Source organism: Xiphophorus couchianus, chromosome 13 (genome assembly GCF_001444195.1).
Source record: "Xiphophorus couchianus chromosome 13, X_couchianus-1.0, whole genome shotgun sequence".
NCBI lineage: Eukaryota > Metazoa > Chordata > Actinopteri > Cyprinodontiformes > Poeciliidae > Xiphophorus > Xiphophorus couchianus.
Window position 1 is genome coordinate 12,562,950 of NC_040240.1, and position 25,610 is coordinate 12,588,559.

Sequence of the window (25,610 nt, forward strand, 5' to 3'; positions counted from 1 at the left end):
GCGTTCTGAATATGAAGTGAACATATGGCAAGTCCAGTAATAGACTCTAAAAAGATCAAAATAGACATTGGCTGCATCCCACAGTTATGCTATGCAGCAATTTGTTCCATATGCTGGGGATAAAAAACTTTCCCTACCAAGATTAACTTAAAACTTAATATGGTGAATCGACGTTGGAGGAACGCTTTGTATTTGATCAGAAACTGTGATTTCCTAATTGTTCATTCTTACAAACGTCTACTTACTACCACGTCACCTCCAGGTTGAGTTTGATTGTTCCCAGGTCATTGACATCCACAGCCACCACCTGGGGCATGGCTGTGAACAGCTCCTTGGTCTCACAGATGACGCTGCCCACCAGCATGTGAGTGGCCAAACCCTTCAGCTCGGTCACCTATCGAAGGCAAACACATGTTTCAGTCCCCGACCGCAGGGCGGGAGAGTCGACTGCGGCTGCTCGATGTTTTGTAACCATATTTTCTCTGTGGCACCTTGATGTTGATGAGATCGGAGATGAGGGGCATGAAGACCATCTCGTCTCCGTCCCAGCTTTGCCTGGAGTTTACTTCGATTCTCCCCTTCAACTTCCAGCGCTGCCGACCGTACCGCATGAAAATCTGATGGACGGGACAAAAGGAAACGAGACTTTAACGTAAAATTATTCTTACTTGCCAATTCTGATAACTGAGTACTATCCAGATACAGTATGTTATCTTCTTTTAATACAAAATTTCATCCTCCATCAGCTTCTCAATGTAATATTCAATAATGTAGCTGCTAAATATTTAATCGTCTTCTTTAGCTGACTTCTTACTGGCAGCTATAATGAAGTTTAAGGATTTAGAGAACAGAAAAGTTTCATCCCCTGAATGATTTCCAAAGGGAAATCAGGCATATAAACTGTGGGAGATGTTTTATGCAGACAATTGTACACTTGGACAGGCTTCACATCAAAAACAATTCTCGTTAACACAGTACAATTTAAAGCAAATGTAAATGAGATACAATTGCTTTAAATCTAACTGAAGCTGGATAGAAAACAAAAACAGCCCCAATTAATGTCATTTAATAAAAATGGTTAGAAATTCAACCTACAAGGACTCACTACATGTCAGGATATAATACATCAGGCCACATTGTGGCGATATTCAGTCATTTTAATTCAAGAAGCATGAATAAATATTATTCAGTCCATATTTATTAGCATCTATCTATTTAACACTGGCAATAATTGTGAAATTATATAATTGCTTGTATAACAAGCTAGATTATTTTGGCACATGAAGGCTTCCACTGAAACTATTATTTAAAGTTGTTTGAATAGTAAAGCCGAGTAAGTTGAATTTAGTAATTCTTACTCAACAAAGGGTGTGGACATTGCACAAACTTTGAAAGGCCTCTGAACTTTGCCGTTTTCCTCTGATCTTTTTAGAAACATACACTTCATGCAGCATTAATCAAACTATTTTGCTAGACAGGCCATCTTCATCACGTTATTGCTTCTATCATCTAATCCTTTCACTTTTTATTTTGCTTATGACTGGGATTTTTTTTTGCACCCACTTTGATTGAAATTTTGATTGTCTGCTTAAGAAACTGCTCATCTTGCGACATCCATTTTCTTCACAGTGGTAATTTTCACAACAGCAGCAGGGGTTAAGGAAGCAGATGACAAGATCAAATGGGTTCTCGACAACATATTTAAATAAATATTCAGTGTTTTGTGTCGTAAAGTAAACTGCCACACTCGATCACATTTAAAGGTCAACCTTTTCAATGACCTTTTCAAGCGTCTTCATACTCTTCACTTAGGTTGAAAGTGATTTCTCTTCTTTACCCCCATCTGACAGTAAGCCTACATTTCTAGAATAAATTTCAACCCAAGACATTACCTGATGTGTAATGTGTAGAGCTGTGAGTCAGACAAAACAAGAGGGAGTTAATTTGCTTTGGGATTGTGTTTTGTTGAGTTTTTGTGGTTAAATGTGGGATAATAAACATGTACAGAATGCAGTAAAGTATACAAGAGATAACGTTAATAAGCAACAGCCATCTGACAGCAAGAAGTCCCCAGAAACAAAGTGAGAAATAAATATTATATGCTCTCAGAGCTACGTTGCTATAACTGGTCCTTGTAAAAGTTTAATTTTATGAGTCATTAAAAAAGTAGATGCTATATAAATAAGATATACCAAAACTACAAAAATAGGCTAGCATCTGACTTTGCAGATTTGACACTGGCATATGAATAAAGCTAAACCCTTAAATACTGCTTTCATGCACAGTACAGCTAATATCAGAGTAGGGGGAAAATGTAATAAGGTGAAAGGGGAAATATAACTTAGATAGAAAATCTAAATGCCTTCCATGTATGAAATATAAATAAAATCACAGCGAGCATTTTCAATGTCTTTCAAAGTAAGCTTAAAACACAACAAAGAACCAAAAACAGGAAGCACCTCCATATATGGATGACGGCATAGAATCTAATGACACAGTCTTTTAGCCTCTTTATGATTATTATAGTATACAAAAACAATATTTCTCATGTGTAATAGATGTGCAGCTGCTTACAAAAACAAAATTGGGTCAACTTTGCAAGAAAGATTATCTTGGGCATCAGCCACTGAAACTAAGCAGGTTTAAAAACTGGATTTCTCCTCATCCTCAAAAACATAGCATGTTTTGCCTGAGTGTTATAAAACAACTGTTTTATTACTTTAGGGAAAGGAACAACCCAAAGCTGAGAGAAGAGGGCACAGTGTGATAGCTTAAGCTTTTAAATCGACTCGGTGTCGTTTGTGAGCATGAAGTCGATCTGGTCAGAAAGCTGATTTTTTTTTTTACAACTGTTTAGACTTTTTAACTTGAACTCATACCTTCACTAAAAAAATCTGCAGAAGTATTGAAAGGTTTTATTGGCTCTAAATGCCTTTATTTGATAGTGAATTGACAGGAAAGTGAGTAATGAGAGAAGGGGAAAGACATCCGGCAAAGGTCACCAGGCCAGGAATCGAACCTGCGACAGCCGCGCCAAGGACTAGAGCCTCCATATGTGGGTTGTGCTGAACCCCTGCACCACCACAGCACTCCACTTCTGCAGATTTATTCATAATTAGCTCTAACAATGTTCATTTATTGAGGCGTCTACGTTAAAAGAAGGAGCGAACATTATGCAGCAGCTGCCAGCTGAGTATTACATTTATATTCATATATATTGAACATTTATTGATAATTTTTATGATGGCACTCGTCAAGTGTAATGTTTGTCACTGGTTTCTCAATTGTCAACTGTATGTTGTTTTTATAACTTATCATTTTTGTGTTTTTATGACGTAAAGTACTTTGAACAGCTTTGTTGTAGAACTGTGCTATACAAATGAAATTGATTGATATATACAGCATATATATATATATATATATATATATATATATATATATATATATACATATACTGGCATCCATTGGCATCCAATTAACAATACTGGTCAGAATCAGAGCAGAATATTTCAGCAGCAATATGTCACTTAATACTGAAAAATCTAAGAATATAAACTAAACTTGGTTAATTTTCAAATTTCTTAAGTTAGTAAGATGTTTTTTATTAGGAGGAAAATGAAAATATCCTTACCTCATATTGGTCTCCAGGACAGAGCCTAGCAAAGCCTGCCAATCCTATCAAAAAGGGAAAAAAATGGGACAATTGGAAAAATGTAACCAAAATATGCATGTAACTACAAGTTTCAAATTCAGGACAAATTACTATACATTTTCATAGAATTAAGAAGAGAAAGTAAAATGATCATGGTACTTTTCCGTTGAGTGAGCTCACCTTTCATTTTGATGTGAAACTCCCCAAGCAGATTCTCCAGTTCGCTCTCAAAAGCACTCATGTTCTAGACAAAATAAAATAAAAAAAAGGTCAAACAAAAGGATTCACAGAAAGCGTTATCTACTGATTCAGCACCAAAGTGCAGTGGAGCACTCCTCTGAGCATTTGTGGACAGGTGAGGACGCAGGTGTGAGTGTGTGTGAGTGTTTGGGGGATTTAGAGGTAGAGGTGTTTACAAATGAGGGTAAATAGTAGTCCCTGTAATATGTTGTAGGTGTTGTCTAGTGTGATGTAAACAATAATACAGTTCTGTGTAGAGGTTCAACTATTTTTCAGTACTTTACACTTTGCTTCAAAGAGCCCAGATAATCTCTTAGTCTTTAAAGCGGTTTTTCTCTGTACTTTCTGGGGGTCATTCAAAGATTTCTGTGGCTGTTTTTAGACTTATTTTGTTCCACTCACTTTCCCAATCACTTGCCTGAAATGCTCAGAGCTTGAGGTGTTGCTTTATAACCCAATTCTACTTTAAACATCTGAACAACTTCCTCCTTGACCCGTTTCCTGGTTTCTATAGTCTTCATGATTATGTTGATCGCTAAAGTTTTCTAACAAGCTTTACCGAACAGCTGGAGTTCATCTGCAAGTATTTTCTACTTAAAGCTTTGGTCCATCCCATTAAAATACATTAACATTTGTTGTTGTAATGTAATAAAAATTTGGCAAAAAAATTATGCTTTAGGGTAATGTAACTAAAACCATCATATTTATCTACAAGCCTTATTTTGCACAGTTTTCCTGCAGTACCTCGGTGTACTCCTTGTACCGACGGTTGACCTCTGCAATGCTCTCTTTGGTGCCTTTGGTGGAGGGAGAGGAGGAGAAGGCCTGCTTCATCCTGATGGCACCGTCCCTCAGGCGGCTCTGGATACAGAAAGCTTCGTACAGCTCATCCACCTGAGGACAAGCATTTAGGAGAAAGCAGACAGTCATATATAATTTTTAGTTTAAACAGTTTATATGAGAAAAGGTGAAAAATACATAAAGAGAAGGATGGAAAATGTATGCAGAACCCATAAATGACAGGACACACAAACCAGAAGAGTCTTAAGGTAAACTGTCTACAGCTGCTATGAATATGTGTAGCTGCAGGCTTTAATGACCCCAGTCTGTGACACAGTGGGATGCTTCCCTTCTGAGGTACCATCAGACTAGGCTCAGAGCTCAGCTGAAGAGGATTTCAGGTTTCAGCAGCAGCCTGGGTTTATGCTCTACAGAACTGCACAGAAACAAGGAACATCTCTATCAACGTCTGGATAATTTACTGGAAGATAAAACGACGAAGTTTCAGAAGAGATGTAGATCAGAAACTGCAGCGTCTTCTGTCATCTCAACATCCATTTTTTCCCCCTTACTTCACTTTCTTTAAATCTGTTGATTCTATCCACCATTTCTAAAAGTTAACAATTAATTCCACATATGAATTCTAAATCTCACATTATTTCCCCAAAACATTAAATGTAATGTATATGCAAGGTTGAAACGTCAAATTGAGCTAAGTACATAAAAAAGTACGTTTAACTGATTATCTCAAGCCAACTAACCTAGAAATATTAAAACAAAGCAGATACTCAAAGGTTGAAGTAGTGCTGAATAAACTCCGAAAGCATATTTCACCTGGACTTCTAATTTCTGCCTTTTTGACCTTACTGAAGTCCTACATGATCAAAGTGACAGCCCAGCAAAACAAAACACCTGTGGTGAACCTCATCAAAGGGAGATATAGCTGCCTGACTGGTGCCAGCGCTGAAATATTGATGCTGAGTGCTTTTTATGGCACTCATTAGGGAGACGCTGGAGCGAACGGGTCAGTCTGGCTCCTGTTGTCCTAATAGCTGCCATTTATTTGTGACTCTTTACAAAACACCATCTGGAGAGACTTTTAAGATGGGGATGCGATTGGAGTCCATGCTGGAAAGTTTCTGTTCGATGGGGTTTGAAAATCAAGTCAGATGATGTTAGATTTAAATCTCACACCCACGGTGATCCCAGCAGCTCCACCTCAAACCGAGCAGCCCACCAGCCTACCCCAGGGAGGGGCCCAGCCCGTCTGCCTGTCTGTCTGTCTGTCTGTGGTATGTGGTGTGTGTGGCGAAGCGGCAGCAGCTGGAATCAGCCTCAGAACAACATCTAACCTCACACGCTGTGTTTACTCATCGTAAAGGAGATCCAGAGGCTGGAATTGATCTGAAATGTTTCAGCGCATCATGCAGCACCTCATGGGTGGGAGATACGATATGGAATTAAGTTTTTCCACCATATTTTGTGGTGCTAATAGGATAATTATAGAAATGACGATAAGAACTATTTATTACTTCTGTGGCTGCATTGTACCACACACAAGTATCGCTCTTGAGAAACATTCTGTGCTTTTGGGTAGAGACTGCACACAGTACCTGCGCATTGAATTGCATTTTCAATTTTACTGATATTTATTGAACAGTGGAGCAAATAGTAAAAAATAAAATAATTTCTATAGTTTTTTTTAAACACCATTCATTGGAATTTGTATTGTAAAAGATGAATCAAAATTCTCATCCTGAAATTAGAAAACACAATAAATGCCCAATTACACAGGGATCCGACATATCAGCCAAATTTGCAACCACCAGTGATTTCAATCCTTTTTAAAGTCATTAATGCAGTGTAAATACAAAGTTTTACAATAACTTTACGATGGATATTTGAGTTGTGAGCATGATTAAAATATGGACGGATGGTGGGATGAAGTGGCAGGTGGACAGACAAACTGGCAGCCAAATTGGCGGATGGAAGGGAAATATTTTCATATACTTATATTCTTTTTCCACTTTTGTAAAAATGAATCCTGGAACTTGAAAATTCAAAACTTTTCCAGCCTCTGTAGGAACCACAAGGTAATGGGCTAATCATCGAGAGAAAGTGATGCTTCTTTGCGGGGAAACTGGCCTCCAACAAACCAGAGCTGATGAATAGTCATTATCCTATCATTGTTGGATAATGAAGCTAATTTTTGTCCCCAATTACAGAGGCCGCTTGCTGCCTTCGAGGACATGCGCTTGTGAAGGTCAGCCAAGCCTTCCTCCAGAGGCTGTCCATCAGCATATTGCTCTGCCTTGGGCACATTACACCCCAGGGAAAGAAGAAACATGAAAGGCAAAATACAAACAGAGAGAGAACCGCCGACACAGACAGATGGCTAAAAATCTAACATGTCTCGTTTCTAGCCCATTGTGAAAGACAACAGTGCAGATTCTCCTCTCCAAACAAGACAAACACAGGCACACAGGATCAGATACACTTCGCTGTTCCTGAACTCCTTCTCAGGATGTTCAGGAGCGTCCTGAGAAGCTGTTCAATATTTGGTCTCATTAGTTGTACAGGGCTTTGCATTAACAGAAAAACATTAGGATTGATTAGATTTACCCAGAATCATTAAAGTGAAGCAATAAGAAAAAAAACCTTAAACAGTTAAAGGTAACTCCTTTAATACAGCAGTTTGAATAGGTATTCATTTATACTGAACTTATTTATATTTTGCTACAAACCATAATGCGTTTTATTGGGATTTTATGTGGTAGACCAACAAAAAGTAGTAAATAATAGTGAAGTGAGAGGAACGAGTGAAAAATGAAATATGGTTCTTTAAAATCTAAGAATCCTTGAATCGGAAAAGTGTGTCATGCATTCGTTTTAATCCCCTTTACGCCGATATCCTTAAATAAATTTCAGGGCAACAACGCCAGACATCTACTTGGCAAACAGTGTGCATCTGTAGAAAAGAAAAAAACAATATCAACTCAAGTACAGATGTTCTATGAAGAGCCAAGGGATTAATTTTTTTAGAGAAAAATAAAGGATAAAATATAAAGAGTGACATAACTGGAAACCTACAAAGAAATAGAAGTTCACCTAAACTGACAGGCCATATATAGAAGGGCATTAATCAGAGAAGCAGCCAAGAGGCCCACGGTAACTCTGGATGAGCTGCAGAGATCCACAGCTCAGGTGGGAGAATCTGCCACAACAGCAGCCATCAGTTGAGCAACTATGTGCTACTTTGTGTTGGTCTATCAAATACAATCTCATTGAAGTTTTCAATTATAACGTACCAAAATGTAGAAAAAGTTTATGTAATACAAATACATCTGCAAGGCTCTGTAGTTGTATAACCTTAAAGGGTCATTCAATGAAAAAATTCCCTCCTGTTTTGGCTCTCGGCCAGCACATCTGGTAAGTGGTTATTATAGATTAAATCTAAATCTATGCTAAAATCAGATCTCTTTTGAAGTGTTTTAATTACAGCTCGGAGTGCTGGAGGGGAAAAAAAATAAACAGCTTGATAAACCAGCTGAGAGTTTTGGGAACATCTTTACTAGAGAATCAGTTTTGGTCCTTGTGAGAAGCAGACTAAATATTTATTAAGTAGTGTTCTGATGCTGTCGACCAATTAAGTTTAACTGGGAATTTTACAGGATTGTATTTGAGCCTAATAGTATCCAAATAGACTGTGCAATTTTAACAGAATCTTCAGGATTCGGCTAAAAATCCTCTTAAGACGTGAACATTATCGAGAATTGTTGGATAATGGCGCACACCAACCTACATTTCATGCCCAGGAGCAAGTGATTATAAGCAGATTAAAAAGCTGCAGGCCCCACCAAACAGCATCAAACACCCGGACCCTCTCTGGGGAGCTGTGTGTGTGTGTGTGCGTGTTTACAGACTAGCAATCAAGACTGCGGGGGGAGGGAAAGCAGAAAATGCCCTTTATTAAAAAATAATCACATGCAAAGTATTTTCACTCATCCTGTGTTGAATTTGGCATGTGGTTAGCACCGAAACACACCCGACCTCGGGAAAGGAGAGGTTGCCTGGCAACTGCTCTGCTCACCTTCAGTCTGTGTCACTCATCTTTTTAATGATGCCCTGCTGATACCGCTCCCCCCACACACAAACATAAGCAGTGGCTACAGACTTCGTCCCATGCAGGACATCATAGAGGTTGTGTTGTGCCACCTGCCTCCTCCATGCGTGCCAATTACAGCGCAGACATCTGCAGGCAACGCGGGAACAAAAGCGCGGGCTGATGTGACTCGCAAACTAACAACCCCGCTGATCGACGATTGTTAAGTTGTCCCTCGTGGCAGCTGTTCGGCACAGAGAGACACGGCTGAGTCTGGGCTTAAACACGTTCACACCTGAGCTCACAGCTGCCGCAACGATGAACAGATATGTTTTTCTGAGACGAGAGAAAATGCCACATGCTGGTGCTGCAGAACTCAAGTCTCATTTTTAATCGTAAATCCAGTGATTATCCAAAAGCAACATAAATCTGATGACATCTCTGAATGTTGCGGCATTGATGCTGCTATTGCTATCTCTGAAGTACAGTACACATCACCCTGTGCAAGTACAAAATGTAAGAAAAAAAATGTAATGTGTGCTAAAAAAAAAAAAAAAAAACATATGCCCCTTGTTTTTCTGTCTTTCATCTTAAAAATGTGTCACAAATCTTCCATTCATGACCAGCTGAAGTTCTTTCTTTCAGATAGTCAACGAAGCAGATCTATGCAACTTTGTATTGCTCTGTTTTACATATCTTGGCCAAAACTGTATTTTGTATAAACTTTCTTGACAGAATATAAACCGTGTATTTTATTTTTATTTTAATAGTGATTTCTGTTCCAGACATCACTATTAACTATGGAAAAGTAATTTCAAAGAAAGGAAGAAAAGTTTGTGAATTTAGCTTTTACAAACAATCCAAACAGAGCCAGTAAATGGACTGCAGAAAACATCAGTGAACATGATGCTAATATTATGCCTGCGAGCAAAACAGAAAAACAGTCAGAGCTAAATTTAACCTGATGGAGAGAGACTGAGGCTTCAAACCTGCATGACAAGGTAAATCAGACAATCCTTTGTTTCTCCAAATATTTGCAGCAACATTTAAATCTATTTCTGTTCCGAGTCAGCAAGAACAGAGAGGGTGTCAAAACAAAGCTGGACTTCAAGGTGAAAGTCTGAGTCTTTGGTTCCTCAACACCATCCTGTGACATCTGCATAACACAGAGGAAACTTCGCTACGTTTTGTTTGTCACCGGTGTCAAAGAAAAGCTCAGTGCAGAAATACTTTATAACTTTAGAGACGTCGCCTAGTATAACTTGACTGACATATTTTTATCATGTTCCCGTATTTAGAAACCTTCTCAGTCACACCTAATCCAAATTCATTACGCCTTCCTGTCCTCGGAAAAAAGGAAAAACTTTGCATTACAAATCAGTTCAAAACACAATCTCTTTCACTGCTTTAGTCCTGTTCCACATGCTTGATTATGGACAAAGCTGAAGTTTTCATTGTCCTTAATCTTGCGTACAGCTACCGAGGGTCAACATTCCAGGTAGATGGCTTCCTTGAATTCCCAATTTGACTTCAAAGGCTGTCTTGAAGGTAACCATAGTTACCGTTGGATCTGTGCAGTTGTTTTGACGTGTGTGCTCTGATAACCTGCTGTCAGGTCTGATTTGATGCCCAGCAAGCTATATCAGACTACAACAGAGGATGTGGAAGAACAGTCAAAGAGCCTTGCAAGCTTGTAGGATCTACAAAAAAAATTGTTGGAGATTACGGACCCCAGCTGGGAGCCTGTGAGGAGACTACAACAAAGAGTATAAAAGGGGAAAAGCGTTTTCTTTTTTGTCATAAGCATTAAAGCAGCAGGAAACCTAAACTTGTTATCCAAACAGGAACAAAAATAAATAAATAATGTAAAAAGAGAGTTCTCTAGGCTTTTGGTCTAATAAAAAAGAATAAAAGAATACATTTAAGTTATTAAAGAGCAGACATATCACAATACCTAATAAACACTTTCACATTTTAGAAAATATGGAAAGTAGAGTTGTTTTTTTCTTTTTTCATTGGAGGCTGCTCGTTTAAGAACAGAGAAATGAGACGGGTGGCAAAAACAGGAACAAATTTCTACACAGGCCGAACGCTTCACGCTTCACAAGAACTCAAGAGCAGAACCCATCGGAGGTTCACTTTGGTCAGTAAGGTGCCCTGATCGCAGTTTTCTGGCCGATCACCAATCTTTAAAAAGTGTTGGAAATAACAGGAGCTTCTTAAAAGCTTAAAATGTACATTACCAAACATTTTAAGCTTGATATATAGGGAATTTTTATAGCTGCTGAATGTAACGTAGTTACTTGACTATGCTATAAAATGGCATTATGTGAGATGTAACGCACAGAAAGTCGATTTGACATAATAACCCCCTATAAAAACAGATTTTGACCAAAGTTCTTTGTGGATAACATATGAAAATACCTGCACTTAAATAAAATATATCCTTTACATAAATAAGAAGTACACAGAAAGAATTATGTTAGCTACATTATTTGGAGAGACTGAAATGCCTGTAATATGTAAAAGGTATGAAACATCTGCTCCTTTTCCTTTTTTTGTTTTTATGAATATCTGCCTACAAGGGGAAAAAAACAACAAGGAAAAAAAAGGGTGTATGAAAGATTCAGGTCAGAACTGTTAAAACATTTTTTATGGTACAAAGAGCCCAAAAATAATAAGAATCCACTGGGACCTCAGCAATCCTTACCTTGCTGATGTGAAACTCGAGGCGCCTCATGTACCTCTCAATGCTTTTGATTTGCTGCAGGAAGACACAGACAGCCAGCTTCACTACAACAACAATGTGGCAACACATGGCATTTTGATGCAAAAACGTCTTGTTACTTTTCAACGCAACCTCCATTGGCTCACCTTGTCGAGATCATACAGCACTCCCTGGAGAATAACAACAAAAAAGTTAGGAAAAGGCGTGCATCAAACAATGATTTTAAATAGAAAAGTCATAAAATATACATTTTTATGTTGCTTAAACCTAATATTTGTATGTACAATGTTGATCCATATCAACATGTTTTCATGCATCTCACCAGGCGAGAATTCCTCTTCATGTCTTTCATTAGAGATGTGAGTTTATCCAGCTCCGTCTGATGAACTTCAAGATATTCACTAAGCAGCAGGTAAAGAAACGTGTGATAAAAATCTTCTCAGATCACTCAAAGGAAATAGCAAAGGTTACTGTTGGCAAAGCAATGTCTTAAACACAAACATTTATGAGATTAGTCTAAACATTCCCAGGTGGGAATGTTAACTACGATGACTGGATGAACATGAGAGTGTGAGTTACTCACTCCAAGCCTTGTTTGAGAGCTGTGTAGACCTCCTCCAGCCGTTTGGGCTGCGGCTCCCTGGAGCTGCTGCCGCCTTTATGGCCAGATAGGTGGGGCTTCTTGGGCTTGGACTGAGGCTTCTTCGGCACTACGGAGTTCCCAATGAACGAGTTACAGCTGCAGACCCAGAAAGATGGATGAGGATTTTATATTCCACTGGCTTTGACGAACTCCAAACCAAAGCTGGTGTGAATAGTGTCATGAAAAAGCATTCGCATTAGTCTGCTCTTGCTTTTTTAGGACACTTACATATTTCTTACCATTTACTGAGGATAACCTGAGTAAATACAAAAAAAAACTGTTTACAAATGATGGTTTCACTTATTTAGAGAAACTATCCAAAACTATCCAAACAGGGCTTTACCTATGTGAAAAAAACAACAGCAGCCCATTAAACTTTAATACTGGTTGGCGTCAACAATTGTCATCTAGTGTTTGTGGTAACTGGCAGTGAGTCTTTTACATCTCTATAAAAGGTAATTGGTCCACTTTTCTTGGAAGAATTGCTTTAATCCAGCCACATTGGAGGGTTTAAAGCATGTAAAGCACAGTCTGTTTATAATCGTGCCACAGCTTCTCAATCCAGTTCAAACTATGCAGGGCCCCTTTTTGTGCACTTCAGAGAAAGACATGCAGGTATGCCTCAGTTCATGGCCTCCACAAGCTGATGTCTGGACAGTCTTCATTGTAGAGGTGTCAGAGTTCAAAACGTTTCTCATCAGTCCAGTCATCATTCAGATGTTCTTTTGGCTAATGTTAATTGGGTCTTGATGCTCTTTTATTGGTCAGTACTGGTTTTCACCTTGAAACTCTCCCAACAAGCAATTTTTGCTGAATCTCTTTCCTTATTTTTGAATTTGAACTCTGACCTTAACCTTTAGAGACGCCTGTCCTGCTTTAGATATTGTTCTTGGTTCCTTTTGACCTCCTGGATGACCTGGTGATGCATTATTTGATCAGGTTTGGCAGGTGGGTCTCTTCAGAGAAGGTTTCTCATTTTCTTTTCACACTGATAAAAACTTTCTCATATGTTCTTGCATTATTATTATTATTATTGTTTGATGGATTTTAATAGGCCTGGGTGTGGCTATGGACATTAAACACATTTTTACAAAAATTTGAAAAGTTATAATAAGTTAATAATTTAAAGAGGTTGACAGTTTTCATCACGTCAAGGTTGCTTGTTCTTTTTTTTTTTTTTTTTAAATCAATAAATGATATAATCATTCCAAACATATTTTGTATTACATTTGGTTATCTCTGTCTGGTACTAAAATCTGTTTGGTAATCTGAAACTTTTCTTTTTTGCAGAAAAAGAATGCATAACACTGTGACTCTCTTGTTAAACATGTTAACAAATCACATCTTCACCACAGAAGCCTAGACGATCTTATCACTCCCAGTAAGCGTGTGTGAAACGGCACGTATGTGTGCCTATCTGTGAAGTCATGCGGACATGTCCTCTCTGAGCCCCGGCTACTTTTAACTGACCTCAGAAAGGCCATCATTTATCTTGATCCAGAGCAAAGTTACAAAACTGAGCCAATAAAGCTCAGAGCAATCTATGACACTCGACTATTCATCTGTCTCCTCCCCAGCGGTGGCTCACAAAGAGAAACCCACAACTGATTCAAAAGGAAGAAGACAATACATCTGGTATAGCTAAGCACAAGTCGGGTGTTAAAGGAAATGGAAAAAAAATAGTCATTTAAATTATTTCATTACAATTCTCTTTATATGTAATGATATACTTGTGAATTTCTTTAAGGAATTAGATATTTATATATTTATATACAGAATATATAAAACAAATGTACAATAAGAGCATTTAAATCCATTATATTTCTATGTAAAATGTCCTGACAGTTAAAGTAGTTTATGGTGACATCCAATAAGGTTTCCATGGCCCACAGCATTACAGATCCCCTGCCACACTAAACAGCAGGCATTTCTTCACATATCTTCTGTGTCTTCATCTGCTGTAATAAAATTGACCCACTTGCAGCTCAACCTTATTCTCAGTTGAGCAACGCCCATTGTTCAATGCAAAGTGATAAAGTATTTCAAATTAAAGAAAGTTCCACATTCTTCCATCTTTTGTGTCATTTTGTTTTTAGCAAATCTTGTGATTTAGTGCATTGCACCGGTTTTAAAAATAGCCAATTCAGGTTCATTTAAAATAAATAAATAAATAAATAAAATAAAAACAATAATAATAATAAAAACAGTAAAACAATTCTGTTATTTAACAAAGTGGAAACATCATTCCACAGTTTTGTTTGATATTTTTTATTAGTTAGTTCTAAAAGTTCCTATAAAAAATACTGGAGACTGAACTCCATCTCCTTTTACCCCAAATTGTTTTTGCGTTAATACGGAGCCACACATTTATTTTCTGTCCTCCCATTAATTCATTTTACGTCACACTCATTTTTACCCCATTCGTGGTTTTTAAAAGTATCTCAGATTTAACAAACCGCATTATTTCCTTCGACCGAACGATCGTCTTAGGGACATGAAAGCAATCAATTCTAGAGCTGGACGAGTTGAAACGTGCGAGTGGAAGTTCATGCAGCGCTGCCACAAATGTAGGGCAACAATGAATCAAACTGCTGTTTAGCCTTGGGGTCAGATGAGCTGCAGTGCAAAATGTTTCTTGACGGAGACACGCTTAGGAGCATGCATATGCACACATGCCACAATTTCTATGCCAACTAATACATTTGATTTTGCACCCTTGCACAAAAAGTGCAACGTCTGTAAGATGCAAGCATGCATGAATGCCTGTAAAGCATGATCGCATATCACGCATGAGAAGTCCGTTAGCAGCAACAGAGCCACTCGTTCAGACTGTGAAGCGCTGCAGCAGCATCACAGGCCGTATCTCTGCAGCCTTCCACTTCCCTCATTATCAGAGTGTAACTCGTCTGTCGCTGCAAGTCGCCCACACACTTGAGTCATTCCAACAAATACCATGCCATCCACTGTCTGAACAGAGAGAAAAGAGAGCAGGGGCATTTTTAAATGGGTTCTCTCGGCAGGACCAGGACAGCTGAAGACAAGAAAGCACTGAAAAAGAAGATTGCAAAAGAGAAATCCGGGATGGACGTGTGAATGTGCTTTATCTCTAGAAGATTGAGTCAAAAATATCATCCTTAAGGACTATTGAGGTGAAAACTATAGAAACCCTGTGGGTTGCTTGAATGTTTTGCAGAGATGTCAGGAATGAATAAAAAAGAGACTTTTCCAGTCTCATACTTGGAAGGAAGGATGGACAAATATAACTTTGGATAGGGGACATAATATTTTTTTCAGATACCACTTTTTTAAAAAGTAGTTCACTCTAATTATATGACCTTTTAAACTTTTCCAACACAAATAGAAAGCATCTTCACATTTTGAGCCAGCTTATCAGAAAACTTAATGAGTTTCCTGCAAAACTGTCTAGTAAATATATCTTCACCTTCCTAAAATAATGGCATTTGTCATTTTTGCCAAAAGTCAATTTTGCAGAAAAAAAAGTTTTAGAGACGTATTCTGAAATAAGCATAATTTTAGAGAAGCATCTTACTGTGGTGTGGAATTTTTTTTATAATCTCATTTCGTTAGCTAGGTTAACAGGAAATATTTTAGAATGGACATGTGACCATTGATTAAACTTCAAGCTTCAGGCTGATGAGGAGCATCAGTGAAAGTCTGTCATTTTGTTTTTCCACCATGTTCCACGCTGTCCAGACAGTCGGTGATCTGTCAGAAATCTCATTGGTCAGAGCTGCAAAACTCTAAAAGCCTTTAACACCCAAAACTGACTGCAGAAAAAGCCCCTTTTAGCGTCTCTGAACATCTGTTTCCAAGCCAAAAAAAAGCAGCATATTAACTTGGCCTTAATATCCACTTCTGTGAAGTAGCAGCTTGTCTTTGCATTTAAAGTAAATCAGGATCACAAATCCAAAGTAATAATATTTCCCCATTTGAAAAGCATTAATGACGGAAGCAGCTCTGCTACTTCTCAACGCAGCAATCATTCAGAAGTGATGTCAGCGCAGCAACATGACTGTTTATACAGATTACTGACACGTCGCATCTTCTCCCACTGTTGCAGCCATCTCTCTTGGCAGGTTTGATGCTATTCTTGAGCGCTATTCTTCTCCTCTAATGAGCCGTGGTGATGCACGTTCACACAGAATTGCAAACAGACTTGTGCCCTTAGATTTACCCCCTTTTTGCATCTCCACATGTTACAAGACTTAAGAAACATGCAGCAAGCTGAAAATACCATGAGTGGGAGCAGTATGTCAGGTTTGGCTGGGATAAACCAGTAATTAGTAGTCCAGGAAGTACATTCTTGAAAAACAGCACTTTAAATTGTTTGCAAGACAGTTAGAATTATTGATATTAGTAGTAAGCCAGAAGAAGTTTTTCTCATAATAAGCACAATATTTCAAAAATGCAGAATGCAGGAAAACCTTGTGACTCCAAAAATCATTTTAAACAATCACTTATAGCATTTCTTGTTCTAATCTTTTAATTACTAATTAATAAAATCTTACACTTTGGTAAAGTAGTAATAATCATCATCATTCATGCTAAAAAAATAAAGTTTTCTCTACTGTCCATGATCATCTTGGCTGCATTTATGTTTGTGTGCATATTTAAAACAGCTAACGTAGACCAAACACGTAATTACCTTTTAAATATAATGGGTAAAAACAACATCAACAAAATTTTAGATAGCAACCTTTAGTGTAATGTAGAACTACACAACATATTTATTTCCTATTAGTTTTAACGTGTTCAAAACTATAATCAGAAATTACTTGGTGACAATATTTCTATTTTAAGGTTAAAACTGTTTAATTGCCATGTATTTAAAGTCTGAATGCATTATCATTCCCTGTTCTATCTAATATAGAGCTTAGTGAAGAAGAGGCTAATGCTCAAAGACAGATTTAAATAATAAGAGCCTATTTAAATTGGGTTTGTGGCCAAAAAGAAACATTTTCTGTGAGCAAAGAAATGGATATAAATCCAGTACTGCAAATGTATCTAATCTAGCTTACCCCTGACTTGCATATTAATTTATTTCAAATATATATATATATTTTTTTTTAAATGCTCCTGTGGTGGGTTTTTACTTACCGAGAGCGCCGCTCCTGCAACGTGCTGAATCCAGCGAACGACTGGCTCCGTATGATCCCGTTGGGCCCTCCAGGGGAGTGGGTGCCGGCCGACATGATCTCCGGGACACGGGAAGACACTCCTGCAGCAGAAAAAACCACAGAGTTTAAAAATAAAAACAAAAAATCAAGATCCAGACTTTTCCAGAATCAACTTTACTGTAAAATACGAAATACTAACTATGAATTTTATGGCAATATTTGTAGGATGACAGGCTTCAAAAACCTGTAAGGAAGGAAGGAAACAAGGGATGGAGAGAGGAAAGGAAGGACAGAGGGTAGGAAGCAGGACACAAAGAAGGAAGGACAAGTCTGGAAAGGCAAACATTTCTCCTTATTCTTATTTGATTCCATACTTTTCCCGACCTGGAAAACAGTGAAAGGGTATTCTGTGCTTTTCCATATTTGTCCAGACTAAGCAGGAATCCTGAAAATAAGCAGAGTGAAGTGAGCATTGTGCAGAGCAGCAGCAGATTAGGCGCCGTTGGTGATGCTCTCCATGTGGATGAGCAGCATTCAGAGCCTGTCCCAGCACGTCTCGACCTTCTTTAGAGCTCCGTCACCACGTTGATGCAAACAAACGTCAGCTGCTACTGTTACGCCTCAGGCAGGTTTCACAGCCTGAGGCGTAACAGTTGCTTTTCATCAGCTGTGCAGGTAGTTTATATCTGCGCTAAAAGACAATATGCAACTCCCCAGACCGACATTGGTTCACAAAGTATTCCTAAAGACATTGTTTTCTTTAGTTTGACAGTCCAATCATCTCTGCAAAAAGATTATCTAATCAGTCCCTTTTGTAGTTGAAGCACCTTTTATCACTATGTCTATATTTACCAGCAGCAGATTTGGATTCTTTTCTCTTTTTTTTCCCTAAAGGAGAAGAAAGCAGTGTGACTGACATGGGCACTTGGAGAGCGAGCTGAAAATAGACAGCGAAGCATCTAAATATAGCCGTCAGATAATGATGTGGCAAAGATCAGATGCCCAAAGAGACTATGGTCTGCTGAGACAACTAAATTACAGCTTCCCTTGGAGAGAAATGACTTTGACGTCTAAACTGTTGTGCAGGTGGCAGCAGGTGGATATTGTAAAACCCAGATGAAGTCCAGAATGGGAGCAGGTCAACTTTTCTGCTTTGCTAGGCACAAAAACAAGTTAAAGAAACAGAAGCAATGATGATCGCAGAGCCGTTCACACCCCTTAAATATTTGTTATATTGTGTAATTTTGCATAACTATCTTGTCCTGAAACTTTTAGATGCATCCCTGCTCCAACTAGCCGAGACAAAATGCAGCTACAGAGGCATTCGTTTCATTCAAGTGTGTCAGAGAAGGGATGCGTCTAAAAGTTGCAGAAGAGTAGCTCTTGTGAACTTGACATGAGCACCTCTGATTTAGATTAAATCATCAGGTTGGGTTGGGAATCTGCAGCAAACCTCAAGAGTCGATGTCCTTCATTCAAACTTATTCATCCAAGCCATCTCTAATGGCACAATAATTTTGTTGTAACATAATGAAATCTAAACATATTCTATGCATACTTTTCCTAGATGCTGACACTTTACCGTCTTTATTTAAAACTTAAATGTCAGCAGAGGCAAAAGAACAGCTTTAGTTGGCTCTTCTGCTTCTGAGAAAGTAAAGCAAGACCAAAGCTGCCACATGTTTGAAACCGTGCCCTGAGATAGCCTGGCTCGATGACAGCAATATTTCAGTTCAAACGTAACGACGGGGCGCTTTGCTTTGGAAAGAGGAAACACATGACTACTAGACTGTGGCGAGATAATCTGCAAAATGATCCTTATAACTGTACTATGGGGGTTTATTTAAGTTCATGAGGTAAATTAGAGCAGTTCAAATGTTTAGATTTATTGAGACTGAAAAAAATAGGTAGAATAACACTTAAAACAGAAAGAAAATTCAGCAAATCACAAAGTGAGAGCAAATCTAACCATCAAATAATACGTAATGATTCCAGTGTTGATGGCACCGATAGGCTGAGAGCTGCAAACGTTTTTGTGAGTCATTTCAGTTCAGAGCTGAGAGATAAGAGTCGCAGAGAGAGAGAGAGCAAGAGAAACAGAGAAATTCATCAAATCTGATTAAACCGTACCAACATACTAAAGAATCAGCTCTCCTGAGTCAGCTCTTTGTCCTGACACAAACTACATAAATCATCCTACAGAGTTTCCAGTTAAACAACTTTACAAACATGGAGGCAGCAGGAAAAACACTGGATGTTTTTCAGGCTGGTTGCATCACCCCTGAGTTTCAACAAACCCTGCTTTCTCCTGCTTCTCTTTATGTCCCCAGACAAGACAGACAACAGCCATATGGGGGGCAGGGTGAGACCTGCGTTATCATGCAAATGCACCCAAACACACACACACACGCACGTCCACACACTATTGGCTCACCATCCAAGGCACTATAACTGATTGAGCCGTCCACCTGATATTGTCACATTCAGTCTGAGCGCCAGACAGAGTGAAACACAAAGACTCTACACCGAAGAAACATGAGCCGATTTGAAGTTGTAGGACAAAAAGCTAACAATGGCTAATAATAGCAGCAAGATCTCCTGAAGCACAGAGGACCTCAGCAGCTGTGAGTCTTCAATTCAACCGTCGTGACCAATGGCTGTAGAAAGAGTTTCACCTGCTGTAATAGTGGATTTTATTCAGTTTGGCAGACAAATAATTTGATATTTTTATCACAAGGATGGAATAAACCATTATCACAGTACCATTGTGCAAAATTTAATATCAATCAGATCCCGTTTTGAAGGATATACTGTTAGTGATTAATCAAAAACTACACTTTGTGTATCAATATCATATTCAAAGGACTTTTATGTAGTGCAGTAAAGTATTTTCCCCTCTCAGATTTTCTGCTTCTTACAATTTCATTAAAATGATTTCAATTAATAAGGAAACCAATGTCAAAAAGTAACATCTCTTGTGTAGGAATTTTGACCTCTTCTTTGTAGAAATTCAGGGTGTTTGAGAATGAGGTGGCTATTTAAGATGTGGTAGACTTAAGACCAGACCACTCCAAAACCTCTATTATTTTGTCTTTCTAAGACATTAAAAGCTGGACTTGCTGTTGTGATTTGGACCATTGTCCTGCAGTAAACCCAAGTTTTCTTAATGGTCACAAACATTCTTCAGGATTTTTTGTTTGATTGTACAGTTCAAGGTTCCATCAATTACAAGACGTCATCCAGGATCTTAAACAATAAGAAGACTCATGACACTTAACACTACCACAATGTTTGTACGTCAGTGTGATGTTCTTCTTTTTTTTTTTAACAGATAATACTTGTCAAAAAGTTCAATTTTAGTGTCAGCAGTCCACAAAATATTCTACCAAAAGTCTTGGTGATTGTCGTGGTTAATTTACAAATGTTTTTTCAACTTTGATCTCTCTAATGGACACCATCTTTGATTCTTGTTGAATCATGAACACTGACCTTAAGTCAGGTCAATAGTGCTTTCGATGTTGTGCTGCGAACTCCTGAAAGAGTCGTCAATGAGCTCCAGGTAGTTTGGTAGGCTGGTCACTCCTGGGAAGATTCACTCCTGCTCCAGGTTTTTAAGCTGAACCCAAAGCTGACTTACCAAAGGTTAGTCATTCATTTTTCCACATAAGGCCAGGTTAGCTTGGATGGCTTTTTAACTTAACTTTTGTTTGATGAACTGAGACATTCAAGTGTGGTGAAAAAGCAAAAACCGCAGAAATCTGTAAGGGGGCAAATACTTTTCCACAAAATGTTTAACCACTAATATTGCAATAACACCCAGCCAAAATCACTATTTGGGCCCATTTCAGTGTTTTTCTACGCTCTATGTTTATTTCTCTGACTTTCTGACTCAGTACAGTCTAAAATAAGAGCAGCGAGTGGGAAATGATAGCTCATCTTGTTACCTAATGCTCTCTGGCTAACAGCAGAACATGATGGACACTCTTCAGAGCACTCTCCTTGTTTCCTTTCCATTTCCTGTGTTTATAGGAAGCAAAAGAAGCAAACGTGGTATTTTATAAATACTGATGTTCCCAAATGGTACACATGATGTGTTTGAGTTTCTTATTTTTTTGGGGGGGGATGTATTAAAAAAAAGCAATGCTTCCTCACACACCCCATACTTGAGGAAGATTTTTTGTTTCCACAGGAAAAACCTGCCTTTAACTGTAAGGTGGAGGCTTTGTTTGGCCTACATGCATTTCCAGGAACTCGCCCACTTTATAAAAAGATAATCATCTTTCCCCTCAGAAGCAGGGATAACATCTGTTCTTTAAATATGCTCACCATGTCTGTGGTTTAAGCACATTTCCGACATCTATAAAAGCAAAGGAAGTTTATACAAGCGACACAATAAGAAGACAAAACAAATGTTAGTATCTCAGGACCTGGAAGGAATGTTTGGTATCAAGAGGACGCAAATAAGAAACTGGTAGATTTAATTTGTGACTAATTATACACTTTTGATCTTTTAAGATTCACAATTTCCTTGTTATTATCAGTTTATTAGTAGAATATATAAAAATCAGAGTCAGAAAACTCAGCTCTCTTGACCGACTCCTTCACTTAATAAATCATGTGACTGTATACCAAATGTTCCCAGTCACCCACAAGCTTCTAGATTTTCACTTTCAAACTATGACCAAAGGAAACGCCACATTTCAGGATGAATGAAGATTTTTTTCCCTCATTCCCTCATTTTGAGTCAATAAAAACCCTTACACTTTGTTTTCATTTTTAAAAGCCAGATGGACCACATTGGGGTTTATTAACAATGGAAAATGCAGCTGTCTTTCCGCCCATTTATCTTTATCCGAGACTGAAATATACATTTGCTTTTCAGGCTTTTTTATTCTTTCTTTTTATATCTAAGCATTAAACCGATCAGTATGCTGCGCTCCACTTGGCAGGGGTCACCATATGACAAATACGCAATTAGTAAATGGGAGGAGGCGGCGCAGAGCAGGGAATCTGTTGCAAGACCAATTTGCTCTAAAGTCCAATAAGTAGTAATGTATTAGTCTTACCCTTGACCGTTACTTAGCTGTGTCAGTACTTGCGGACGCTGAGCTCAGAGGGTGACGAACATGCAGGATAAGTATATTAAAGTCAATAAGTGCCTGCAGGTATGAGGAGATGAATGAGAAGCCACTGATCTCTCATAGAAAGCGATCAAAAAGACACTCAAATATGAAAGGAGATCAGAATCAATTTGCCTCTGTCAGTGTCGTATCCTTAAAAAATACTTTCATACCTGTGTTCTTAACAAATCTGTTTTTTAATCGTTGAGCATTTAGTATATATTTGGATTGCATGCACTATACATCTGGATCTGTTTTTCTTGTAAAGTGCCTTCGAATAACACCTATTGTTAAGTTTTGCCACGTAAATAAACGTAATTTATTTGAAGTGTTTGGATTCATTGCAGAGTATCCAGGATTGCCTTCAATCAACAAAGTCTTGGATTCAAATTCTGTAGACAGCTTTAAAAACAAACTCCATTCATGTTTTTAAAGAAGCATTGAGGTGACTCAGATATTAGTCCTAAATTCTCCAACAGAGACCCTTTTCCAAGAGACAGTGTGACTCATTTCATCCTCTTGGACTTTATTAAATTATTCTTCATCTCCTTATTTCCCTCGTCACCCTGCTCAGCATCACATTGTGTCATTTCCTGTGAGAGCAATGCAGACTTTCTGCTATTACGCATCACCACAAAAACAACTGCAGACTTCAGGCCCTTCAAATAATTTGTCTGATTATTTGCACCCTGGCATGAGCATAAAAATGCTTTCAGTTTTATGCACTATTTCTGGCCTACCAGTTAAATTCAAGCTCAGAGCTTTTTACTCAAGTCATCTGCGGCTTGTTTAAATCTGTCACCAAAGAGTTGATGCATGTAGGCAACACTCCGAAAAGATTTGGACCACAGAGCAAAAGTTGTTTTTGTTTTCCAACCCATTGGAGCGTTCGATATTAAAATCAACCACAACCACAAGTTTCATTGTTGGGATTTTAGGTGGTAGAGCAGCACAAAGTGGTGGACGATTGTGAAAAGTTACAAAAATTGCACCATATTTATATCCACCCCCTTTTGATTTTGATTGCCCAAAAATAAAACCCAGTCATCTAATCAGTAAATGGAGAACATCTGCTTGTAATTTAACCTCTGTATAAATCCAGCTGTTCTTTGAAGACCTTAGAGATTTGTTAGAGAACATTACTAACAAAGACCAAATATCACAGCAGAAAGGTTGGGGAGGACGTTGTGGAGAAGCTCAAAGAAAGGTTAGGTTGTAAAACAACATCTCAAACTTTGACCATCAGAGGTTCAATCCATCATTGGAAAATAAGAGGAAAAGCTGAAAACTCACTCTGACATGGCCATTCACCTAAACTGACAGGCTGGTAAAGGAAAACATTGATCAGAGCAGCAACCAAGATCCCTACAGTAACTCTGGAAGAGCTGCAGAGATGCACAGCTCATGTGGGAGAATGTGCAGATAAAACATTAGATCATAGTTCCTGATTCTGGGTTTTGTGGAAGAACGACAAAAAAAAAAGTTGAATGAGAGCCACAAGAGGTTAATTTAGCTTCAGTTTGCCACAAACTCTTCAGGGGAGACAGTAAAGATGTGGAAGAAAGTCAGAGGAGACCAAAATTCAAGCGACACTACATTCCCACTGTGAAGGATGGTTGTGGCAGCATCATGTCATGGGGTTGCTTTTCGTCAGCTGCAGCATGGAAGCTGGTCAGAGATGATGGGATGAGAAATACAGAGCAATCCTGGAAGAAAATCTGCAAAAGACCTGAGACTGGGGTGAAAGTTTCCTTCAGAGAGAAACTCTGACATGAAACAAGCTTCCAGTCTTCAGCTTTTAGAGAGATATGAATCTCACGAGTTATAGAAGAAGTTCTGCAAATTTGCAAAACAGGCGGCAGCTCAATTTCGGTATCATTGTGTATAATCTCTGCACGTAAACAAACCCTGCTGCTCTTCTAAATGATTCCCTCTAATGATCCCATTAATCATCGCAAGTTTTCCTCTGCCACTGAACGTTAGCGTGCTAAACAAACCCTTACATTTGGCTGACAGCCCCCTGTTCACCCTCCTCATCCAAACTCAAACAACTGCACACAGCTCAACTCACAATTATAACTCCTGTAAAAATTCCCACAGTGTGCGTTTCAAAGTGTGAGCTGTTCCAAAACATAACAAAAACAGCGTCAGCCCACAGCTCATGTTAACAAGAGAAGGCTAATTCTTAACGTCTGTATAAATTACCACCATGGCAACAGCAGACAAAATGGGATGAAGTGAGTTACGTAAGGCATTGCTTATGAGCCAACTCCAGAGAAGTAGGACACACACACACACACTCTTGTTACAGGGCTGGGGTGTTTTAAGTGCCAAATATTGACTTGTGCAAAAAAAATGTTTTTCAATATTCTAAAGTTTATAGATGCTCTGCTAAATCTCTACGAAGTCACAACAAGCTTATGGTAAATGATTTTCTTTCTCTTTTTTTTCAACTTTGTGCACTTGCCATGAAATGATGTGATCGTACAAGTGAAAAAATATTAGAGATTAAAGCAGGGAGGAGATAATTAAAGGTCTTATGCAAAAGACAGGAGGCCAAGTATGAATATGCAGCAGCAGCACTGAGGGAGATAATCAAGCAGTTTGCAACCGAACAAATCCGAGTGATTGAGGCGATGATATGTATCCAGGTACCACTCAAAATGAGATAATGCATTCCAGCGAAGACGGAAAAGCCACCAGGGTACGCGTACAAGTGAAGCTGTAACTAATTACATGTTTATGTGACCTGGATCTGAATAGAAGCTAAAACTATCTACCAGCCCAGAGCCAAAACGTGCAAAGATGCTTCTTTCTAATTTTCATTTCCTCTGATCGTCTCCATGAAATGAAAGGTCTGGGGTGCCTGAGAGAGTGCCTTTAGGTTGCTCTCAAAATACCTGCACGCGCTTTGAAAAAGTATTTCCAACCTTACAAGTTTTTTCGTTTTTTTTGTCACACTTAAAAGTTTCAAATCAAAGTAATTATGATATCAGGAAAATATAGCCAACTAAATACAAAAGTAGTTTTCAAATTAAGATTTTCTTTACTGAGGGAACACAAACTACCCAAAACAACCACCTCAAAATTGAATTATTACCCGTAAGGCTAATAACAGGTTTTGCCATTCTATCAGCAACAGCTGAACATCCAGCATTGGTGATAACAGGCAATAAATCTTTTAGAATCACACTGAAGGAGCTTTAT

General features: G+C 38.4%; 1 protein-coding gene across 6 annotated transcripts in view; it reads right to left on the reverse strand.

Annotated features, from left to right (window-relative positions):
* The window catches only part of ripor2 (RHO family interacting cell polarization regulator 2), a 73,234-nt gene that overhangs the window by 11,165 nt on the left and 36,459 nt on the right, over positions 1-25,610 (reverse strand). For 4 of the 6 annotated variants that reach the window (XM_028036349.1, XM_028036348.1, XM_028036354.1 and 1 more), the window contains exons 2-11: positions 17,264-17,384; positions 12,086-12,241; positions 11,825-11,903; positions 11,649-11,672; positions 11,485-11,538; positions 4,637-4,786; positions 3,833-3,896; positions 3,632-3,675; positions 492-617; positions 246-394 (exon numbers count right to left, since the gene is read on the reverse strand). In XM_028036349.1, the coding sequence (XP_027892150.1) occupies positions 246-394; positions 492-617; positions 3,632-3,675; positions 3,833-3,896; positions 4,637-4,786; positions 11,485-11,538; positions 11,649-11,672; positions 11,825-11,903; positions 12,086-12,241; positions 17,264-17,384 (967 nt within the window). Of the gene's footprint in view, positions 1-245; positions 395-491; positions 618-3,631; positions 3,676-3,832; positions 3,897-4,636; positions 4,787-11,484; positions 11,539-11,648; positions 11,673-11,824; positions 11,904-12,085; positions 12,242-17,263; positions 17,385-17,482; positions 17,503-17,667; positions 17,828-25,610 lie in introns of those variants that run through there. The other 2 variants (XM_028036350.1, XM_028036352.1) reach the window with 2 other exon arrangements.